The 9,781-nt window shown below is 51.4% G+C and overlaps 1 protein-coding gene across 2 annotated transcripts in view; it reads right to left on the reverse strand.

Moving 5' to 3' along the window:
• Positions 1–362: 362 nt before the first annotated feature.
• The window catches only part of ST3GAL2 (ST3 beta-galactoside alpha-2,3-sialyltransferase 2), a 48,910-nt gene continuing 39,491 nt past the window's right edge, over positions 363–9,781 (reverse strand). For both annotated transcript variants that reach the window (XM_043435496.1, XM_043435497.1), the window contains exons 4-7: positions 5,640–5,819; positions 4,054–4,099; positions 3,641–3,760; positions 363–2,789 (exon numbers count right to left, since the gene is read on the reverse strand). In XM_043435496.1, coding sequence (XP_043291431.1) covers positions 2,616–2,789; positions 3,641–3,760; positions 4,054–4,099; positions 5,640–5,819 — 520 coding nt within the window. In that variant the 3' untranslated portion in view covers positions 363–2,615. The remainder of the gene's footprint in view (positions 2,790–3,640; positions 3,761–4,053; positions 4,100–5,639; positions 5,820–9,781) is intronic.

Genomic DNA, 9,781 nt, shown 5'->3' on the forward strand with positions numbered 1-9,781 from the left:
CCTGTGGCACCAGCTCCAACCATTTTGCCAATTTCCTGCCAACCCACATCTATGGCATCATGCGAAGCTGCACAGAACCCAGAAATGGAGCAGGGAAAGCCCCATCCTTGTACCTGCGGGGTCTGCACACTGCACTGGGCCCACACAGCGGGCAGTGGTGAAGGCCACCCTCCCAGAGGGCACAGCTGGCGGCTGGGAGGCTTCATGTATAAGGGATGGGTGCCTGGGAGTTGTCCCTTCCCCACTTCACCACCCCCTCCCAGCAATGCCCGCAACAGTCTTCACCATTACTTGGTCACAACTTCCAATTGACAGATACACCTTTCCACCATCAAACACATTTCAAAATGAACAAGTGAATATACAGTTTCTTATCTTTAATTCAGAAAGAGAAAGGGAAGAAAATAAAAAACATTTGCTTAAATAACTATTGTAGAAAAGAAGATCTGGGCTGGGTGCTGGGACCTACCTCTTCCAGAATGGGGATTTATTAATGTTCTAAACAAAGCAAAACCCAAACAAAAGAAGAAAAAGGAACAACAACAACAAAAGAAATAAATTATTCTGCTCAATACTGTTTGGCATAATTGCATTTTTTCATCTCTTAAACACTCAAAAGCCTCTTTAGGAAGCACTGAGATGAGACTGGCAAGAATAACTGGTCTTGACTTTCTAAAATGATGGGGAGGAGGTGGTGAAAGAGGTGTTCCACTAAAGCCCTCCCTAACCCACCCCCGTTCTTCACTCCTCCTACTTTTGGAATTGGTAAGGGACAGACTCAAGCTAAGTTCTCAATATATTAACTTTTAGCGGGGCCCACTGCCCCCCACTAAGCCTCTAACATACTCCTCTGCTGGCTCCTGTTCCCTCAGCCAGCTGCAGGAACTATACCAAAGACCAGGAGGCTGCCGAGTGGTATCAACTCCCTAAGAAAAAAGGGTGGTTTTTAATGTTTGTTTGTTTGTTTAATGTTTTTTAAGTCATTATTGGGAAGGGGGATCCTTTTAGTGGTTTGGAAGCTTCACAGAAGCCCTTTTCCCCTCCTACACTCCCCCAACCTTCAAGGGTGAGAATACCTTCAGCAGCTTCCGCTAGGAACTTAAGCTGGGTTCAGTCATGCAAGTAGCTTCCAGCTGTAACCTCTGGTTGTTAGCTTTGCAGCCCTTCTAGAGCTGGAAACGGAAAGTGGGTCAGAGGGAAAAGGCGCAAGGTGAGCACGGGCAAGAGGATATGTGAGCAGGGGAGGAGGCATGCAAGGGGCAAGTCCACTCCTCCCCAGCTATTTGCATGGCCAGCTCAGTATCTGAAAAGCATCTTTGTTGGTCGGCCACCCATGATAACTTCAGCTTAGCTAAATCATAAGGCTAAAGCAAATTCCAACCCAGAGCAAGAGGTTTCCTACCCTTTTGGGGGGTGATGGGTGAAGGACCAGAGAGCTGGTCTCATCTCCAGCCTTCTGTCCTACGTGCTGCTCCCTCTCCCTAGAGGCAGCCAAAGGCGGAAAGGCGGGGGAGCTGCACTGCCCTAATCACAGGGCAGTCTTCCCCCTCAGAGAAACAAGTAGCCTGGTGAGGAGACCCAGGGCCTAGGGAGACACTGAAAAGGTTGTGAGCAAACAATAGGGCCCAGGGCACACGGGAAAGCACCTGACATCTGACGTGACGGGGTTTCCTGTCCTATTCCTTACACCTGTGTTTCAGAGTTGAGCCCTAGACGAAGTTCGCCCGCCTAGGAAGGGGTGCACACAATCCTAGTTTTCTGGTGAGACACTAAATGCCGCGGTCAGAAAGGCCATTCCACGGGGTGGCCAAGGGCGGGAGGGGAGGAGGCAGGAGGAGAGGACCCACGTGCCCTTCAGATTCTCACTGCATTTCTTTGGTGGGTTTGCACTCACCCATCTACATCTGACCGATCAAGGAAATGTGGGTCTAGTTCTCTAGGCGGTCCGGGGCGGTCTGGGAGGGCTCTAACTTTTCCCCTGGGGAAAAGTGCGCTCCCTGAAAACCACCTGACCGCCCCGCTCCCCGCCCACCCCAAAGGCTGCCGGAACGCCCTTCCGCCCGCCCCGCGGTCAGGGAGCACTCCCGGGAAGGAGGAGTCTCCCCGCTGTCCCGCATCCTCCCCACCGTTTCCTTCTCGGCGCCCCCAGCGAGGTTAGGCAGGAAAGTGACTGAGACGCCTCCTGCCGAACCTGCGGGAAGTATACTTCTCGAAGCCGGAACGAATTCCTACTCCTTAGAAAGCGTGAAATAAAATCCTACCCAAAAGCATAAGGGAGTGGGAAATTAATCGACCGCCGGCCCGCCCCCGAAGGCCATCGATTGGCGGAGACGGGTCCCGGCGCCGGAAGTCCTCCTTGAGTCGCATGATTGGCTGGAGGCCCCGCCCGCCGGCGGCGCTGATTGGTGCTCGGCTGGGGGCGTCTCCTCGCTGGCCGAGGAAGCCGGCGCTCGCTGGGCTGCAACGTGATTGGTCCAGGCCGCGGCGGCGGCGCTCCGATTGCCCGCAGACGCTCCGGAGGGCACCGCCCCGGGGCTGACCCCGAGTCCCAGCGGGAGCCGCGCTGCGGGGCCGAAGAGTCTCGGCGCGGCCAAAGAGTCGCGACGCGGCCGGGCTCAGTTCCCTCTGTAGACCTCGATCTTGCTGGCCTTGGCCAGCATGTCGATGATGTGCGCCTCGAAGTCGGCGTCGTGCACGCCCGTCTTCCGGAACTCGCCCGCGTACCGGTTATTCTCCCAGTAGTGGTGCCAGTTGCCCCGGCTGTCGGCCCCGAAGCCGTACACGTTCACCTGCGGGTGAGGGCGGCGCGGGTCACTGCACGTCGGGGCAGGGAGCAGAGGGCACGGGAGAGCCTTGGGTCGTGGGAGGGGACGAGAAAGGGGCCGCGGCGCCCCGACCCGAGCAGGCGGCGGCTCATCCGCTCCCGACGCGCTGCACGCGCCTAGAAGACCCGGGACACCCAACCCTGACACTGTTCCAGAGGACACTGTCCCAGAGGGAGAGGGCTGTTCCCTTCCGGTTCTCCTTCCAGCCACCTTCTGATGACATCAAGAACGCCTGAGTTTGGGGCCAGCCTGACAGCTCACCAACCCTTGCTAACATTTTCTTCCCCCTTAATGGTGTATTTTATTGAAAGCTGGTCAGGTACGCAATATCATACACTGAATAGTTTACTGGCAAAAGGGTGTACTGGGCATGAGCACTGCTATCCATGGTAGAGTAGCAGGCAGAGCCCAGAGAAGGGCTCCTTGAATGACTAATCTCCGTTTTTAACACGGAGTAGGCCTGGGGCCCACAGCTGTGGGAGACACCGTTCTGTTGAAGCAAGTACAACACTGTTCCACTTCATTTATGGTTATTCTTTCTTTATGGCAAGTAAATATCAATTATGGTATTCACTTTCCTTTTTAAATAAATTTAACGTTTTAATGAACTGATATCAGATATGGTAAAATCATGAAAATAGTAAGTTTGGGAAATGCAGATCTATACCCTGCAGCCTAGAAATAGGGGGTATGAAAGCCACTTAGTTCCTTCCTACAAAAACACATTCCTCTTGATGCACTGCTAAGCCCTGACAAAGGCTGGTTCCCTCTGCCCCTTGGGTTCTACTATCTTATCCCCAGACCAGGCTACCCACCTCATCACACACATGCAGGGCAAAGAAGAGTACCAGCATCCCAGTGGAAGGGTACCGCCCATGATGCTCTGTCCACCTGTCATGGATGTACTTGAAGAAGGCTGGGTTGTAGATCTGGACCTAGGAGGAGAAAATGTAATGAGCATATGAGGGCTTCTGGGACCTGAAATCTCAGGCCAAGCTCTGACCAGTTCCTCCACACCTGCCAGTAGACCTGTCCATCAGGGTTTCCTAGTTCCTGCAGCCTGTGTGTGGGGGGGTCGGGGGGCAGGGGGAGGTGGACTCAGGCATACCAGCAGATGGGGACTCTGAAGGTTCTGGAAGGGTACTGGGGGATACCTGAACCACAGGACCAGGCACAGCATGAGTCAGGCCTGCACTATTTCCATTGAGGTGGGGAGGAGGAAGCTTACCTTCTCTTTGTCCACTCGAAGGAAGGACTTCACTGGGGCATAGGTGCTGCAAGCAGAAAGAAAAGTAACGCTGAGCTGGCTCCATACACCCAAGGATGCCTTACCTCCCGCTGAGGCCCAAGTGATGACGGCCTCATGACAGGCTGTCCTCCTTCCAGACCGCTCTCCCACTGCACCTCACTGCAGCTCCTTGTCCAGAAACCAATGGCTCCCTACGTCCTCCAAGATAAAATCAGGATGGTTTACACAAGCACTGGGGCGTTCCATAACTCAGCCGCAACTTTTCTTCCCATGACTGTCTGCTGTGACGTCTCCACTTGGGTTAGCCCATCTTCTCATACCCAGCATGTCTGTGCTCTTAACCTCTGCCCACAGCAGCCCTGACACTACTGTCCTCACATTAGGCACAAATCCCTGCTTCCCTATTAGCCATGGTGCCTGTAACCTATGCTCCCATTTCTGAGTATCCATGGAACTTAAACTCTACAGCACTTATTTTAGCCCTGAGGACTCCCAAACATAAGCTAAAGTCAGAAAACTGCAACTTCTGTGTTTAAAAAAATACATGGTGAAAACAGGCAAAGGTGAAAGTAATCCAGTTATGGATCAGATGAATAGATAAAATAGATAATCCAATAGACAGATGAAGAGATAAAAATGATATATCCATACACCAGAATACTATGCAGCCTTTAAAGGGGATAAAACCCTGACACAGGCTATAACACAGATGAGCCCTGAAAACATGATGCTACTGAAATAAGCCAGAGGCAAAAGGACAAACACTGTATGATTCCACGTGTATGAAATACCTAGAACAGTCAAATCATAGAGACAGAAAGAACAGTGGTTATCAGGGGCTGGAGGGAGGAGGAATTGGGGAGTTACCATTTAATGGGTACAGAGTTTTCATCTGAGATGCTGAAAAAGTTCTGGAGGTGGGCTGTGGTGAGATTTGTACAGCAATGTGAATGCACTTAATGCTCATGAACTGTGTGGTTAAAATAGTATTTTATGTTACATATACACATTTTTACACACACATGTGCACACACAAAAACCATGGTGAGACAAGAGTAGATTAGTGGTTGCCTAGGGCTAGGGGTGGAGGGAGTCGGGTGATGAGTAAGGGGTACAGGGGCATCTTTAGATTATCTTCATCTCTGGAATATGAATGTGTTCTAAAATTTCTTGCAATAGTTACATAACCCTAAACCCTGTGCATATACTAAAAGCCACTGAACTGCACTTTACATGTGTGAACTGTATGGTATGTGAATCCTATCTCAATAAAGCTGTTAAAGCAGAGCTAACAGACAGGAGCCACCTCCTGGAAAGGGGGCCTGGAAAGGTATCCATCACCTCTCGAACACCAGTAGGCTGGCTGCCACCATGCAGGGAGTGGCCCCAAACAGGCTGTGGCCTGGGCCAGCCACCTTTGGGGCCATCCCTACTGCTGCTTCTCTCCTCACCAGCCTCTCTTGGCCAAAGTAGTCAATGAAAGGAATTCTAAGATCTGGTCCCTAACAGTTCCTCCCCAGGCGGGGCGGCGCCCCGTGTCCCACTTGCAGCCGGCAGCAGCTCACAATCGGATCTGCCCGGTGGACAGGGCGCTGGCGATCCACAGGAGGTCCAGGGCCTTGAAGGGCACCAGCACGAAGCTGACGTTGGCGGGCAGGTTCCTGGCACTCTCGGGGTACATGAAATGGTGCGTGGTTCGGCTGCCGACATCCTGCTCAAAGCCCACGGTTGGTGCCTGATTCATCCTGCGGGGACAAGAGGGTGGTGTGACAAGACTCTGACACGGAAACTGGTACAAGAATTCTAGAAGACAGTTTGGTGCTGGCCACCATGCATGTGAACAGGTGTGCACTTACCCAGCAATTCCATTTCCAGAAATCTATCCTATAAAAATGGTTGCATCACTGTGCAAAAATGTGTGCAAGGATATTCATTGCAGTATTATTTATAATAGTAAAAAGAAGAACCAATCAAACAGAGAACCAGTCAATATCAACACATTTTGTCACATTCATGTAACAGAGCAGCATGTGGTCATCAGAATGAATGAATCAGATTTTTCATGTGCTGGTAAGAAATAAGTTTTCAAGAGCTATTCAGTAAAAAAAAAAAAAAAGTGGTGAGGAATCTCACTTCTTTCAACACATATCTTTTGAATACCTATGCAGTCAGAGGAAATCACAATGCAAAAAAGGAAAACTGAAAATTCAATAGTGTGATTCCATTTTTTGTAAAAGAGGAAAAAAAAGGGAAGGATGGAAAGGGAGAGAGAAGGGAAAGAGGAAGTGAGGGAAAGAAGGGAAGAGGGATGAGGGAGGGAAAAACCTGACTTTTGTATATAAATAGAAAAAAGCTGGGAGAGTATTAAAATTTTAGCAATGCTTACTCTTGGAGAATGGGATAATCCACTTTTTTAATGTGTACACTTCTGTTTTTTCCCCCAATAATGAGCACATATTATTTTTACTATTTTTTAAAATAAAAAGACAGCCTTTCACAGCTTACAGCTCACTAGGCTGTTCTGTCCTTTCCTAGAAGACAGTGAAGCAAGGTAAGAAGCTGGCGCTCCCCCTCAGTCCCCAGGCAGCCGGTTCAGTTCCACCAGCGCCAGCGCCCTGTCGCTGCACTTTCAGTTCCTGTCTGCCCTTCCACTCCAAGACCAAGGGGGAAACCCGGAGCTCTGACAGTGCCCACCTCAGCTGTCCCGGGCACACGTGCAGTGCGGGGCTCTCTCCTTTGCCGTCTTAAAAGAACCTGGAACCCCAGCACAGTCTCTTCCACCCAACCTTCCCCTGCCCACCGCGGTGTGACACACCAAGGTGGCTTCCAATTCCTTTCAAGTGGTGCAAAACATAGGATCAATAAAATCAAAGCTTCTCTTGTTGTGAGCATCTTAAAAACAAGTGATCCAGCTTTAAACACAAACCTGTTGGTCTTTTCTGCTGTGAGAACACAGTCTTATGTGGATCACACTGCAGAATCACACCACCCAAGCTGGTGGCTGTAACCTGGGCCTCCACTGGGATCTGGGAGAGAGGCAGCAAAGTCCCCACTTGCTCTCCCAGCTTTTTAGCCAGTTCAAACATGCCCTGTCCTTAAAGGGGCCAGCACCCCCTAGGTCCTGGGCCCTGTGTCACAGGGGCTCCCCTGCCACCTCTATGGATGGCACAGCGTGGTAAGGGTATGTCCAAGATGCCCCCCTCTACCAATCACTTGCTGTACCTTCTGCCTCTCTGGTTCCCTTTCCTTGACGGACTGGAGAGTATTATGTTTGGGAAACCAAGAGTAGCCTGATTTGGAACTAGAAAGTGAGTCCTTATTCTTAGCCACTTTACTTCCTGTCTGCTTCAAGGAGAAGCCTAGATTCTTTCCTGCAGGACCAACTGTGCTCTGGCCCCAGAACAAGGATTAAGATCCTGTCCCCCTTCCCCCAAACCCAGTTCTTTAGATTAACTGCCCCTCTGATGTCTTGGTCTTTAGGGTTGAGAGATCCCGTCTCCTAGAGGAGCTGAAATGCCTTTTTCTCATCCACTGTGGGGTACAGCTCCACACACACCACTGGTCCTCTTGTCAGCACAGCCACAGTCTGGATCTGGCTCTGCCACGATAGCCCTGGGGTCTGTGAGGAACAGAGCAGTTGCAGAGGATGCCTTGATCAGATGGTGTTTCTCAGCTGCCTGGGGTATGCAAGTGGGTAGCAGACTTGGACTGCTGGCACTTAAGCTGGCTGGGGTCTGGGCTGGGCAGGAGCTGGGGTCAAGGTTCACGCTTGTGAGGACCCAAGAAACACACCTCATCTCTTTGAAGATGGAGAGGCCAAGATGGCCCTGCAGATCACAGGGCTACAGCTGCCCCAGATCAGCCCTGAAGACCCCCCATCTGCCTTTCTCACAGTTCAGCAGCCAGAGCTGTCACAACGCCCCTCCTTAGACCTGTCGTCCAGGATCACAGCCTCCCAGCCTCGAGTCAGCCCTCCTGGAGAGTCTCCACCTCCCTCGAGTGCCCCCGATTTGCTGGGCAGGCAGCCGCTTCCAAAAGTTTGGAGATGAATAGAAAAGGGATCTAAAAAGATGTTTCAGAGCCTCCAAGGAGAGGGAAGGAAGTGGCATGCTTCTGGAGACAGCTGATTCATTCTGGAGAAGCCAGGCTCTGGAAAGGGACCAGGGCAGGATGCAGAGGATAAGTTGGATTTCCGTGACTCCAGGGAGAAGCTTCTAGAGTTCTCTCTGTCCCCTGCCACCAGAGCACCCGGAGCAGGATGCGCATATGGGCATGCTTAGGCTTCAGAGTGTGGGCACTCAGTCCCTTTCACTCTTTCATGTATTCACAGTGAGCCTACCATCTGCACACGGCTATTTGAGGAGCTGCAGATCCATCTGCTGGCCAGCTGAGGGGAACCAGCTCAGCTCCACCTAGTGGGGGGGGGGCTCTGGAGTCAGAGGGGAGGTGGCAGCGAGGGGAGGGCCTGGGGGCTGGGCACACTCCCCCATCAGTTCACTGTAACTCAGCTCAGCCCTCCCTTTCATCCGTGGGGCTTTCATCCGTCCTGTTTCCAGGAAGGGAGGCCTCCCCACAGGTTCCAAACCAAGACGCGCCTATAAGAAGTCACCCTCCATTGCCATCTGGCTGCTTCCACAAATCAGCTGAAAGCCACTCCTTCCACAAAGAGACCGGCATTTGACTAGTCTGGTGTGGGGGTCAGGCATCCGTATATTTTTTAAAGCTTCTCTGTAACACTAATAATGTGCAATCAGGGTTGACAAATACTCACCTACAGAAAAACTCAAATCTTTATCTGCAGTTTCATATAAGTAAAAGATATTTATCATAATATCTAACCATTTTACTCAACTGTTATTAATTCTACAAGCTTGTTGGTTTATTCATATTATCTATAAGTAAAACTTTTTTTTATCCTGTGCACAATCGCCATTTTTGCTGTTCATTCCTTGCTTTACTTCCTTCCTAACTCTGAGAATTATGTTAAATAATGTTGCAGAAAATATCCTTCTTTTCCACTTGATTTTAGTAAGAGTATCTTTAGACCTGCCACTATTGAGGGTTTTGGTCATTGATACGGAATATGTAAAGAACCCTGGAGAAGGCAATGGCAACCCACTCCAGTACTCTTGCCTGGAAAATCCCATGGACAGAGGAGCCTGGTAGGCTACAGTCCATGGGGTCGCACAGAGTTGGACACGACTGAGCGACTTGACATCATGACACCCACAAAGAAGTCCTGGTGTTAGTCCACAACACCCGTCTCCTGGCCTGACTCCTGTGAACCTCTCTCTGCCTGACTAGGATCAGGTGCCGTCCCGTCTCCTGGCCTGGCTCCTGTGAACCTCTCTCTGCCTGACTAGGACCAGGTGACATCCAGGTCTGTCCAGCAGCCAAGCGTCTCTGCCCGCTGTGCTCCACTCCCTGGAGCTTCCCAACTGTCCTGAGGTGCATGGTGAGGCCTGCAGGAGGTGGAGAGGCCCTGCAGGCAGCACCTACAGAGCCCTTCCCGGGCTTTCCAAGGGTCCCACGGCTGCTCTGAGGTGCTGGCCAGCCACCTATCACCCATCTCAGCCACCATCTCAGGGAGAGAGGTCCCCTCTGGCTCCCAGCCCGCCTCTCTTGTTTTCTGGGTGCCAGCAGCCAGAAGATGGGGAGGATCTCAGGTGGCTCCAGGGCCCTGGATTTGGATTAGCATCCCCTCTCC

This window comes from Cervus canadensis, chromosome 18 (genome assembly GCF_019320065.1).
Source record: "Cervus canadensis isolate Bull #8, Minnesota chromosome 18, ASM1932006v1, whole genome shotgun sequence".
Classification (NCBI taxonomy): Eukaryota; Metazoa; Chordata; class Mammalia; order Artiodactyla; family Cervidae; genus Cervus; species Cervus canadensis.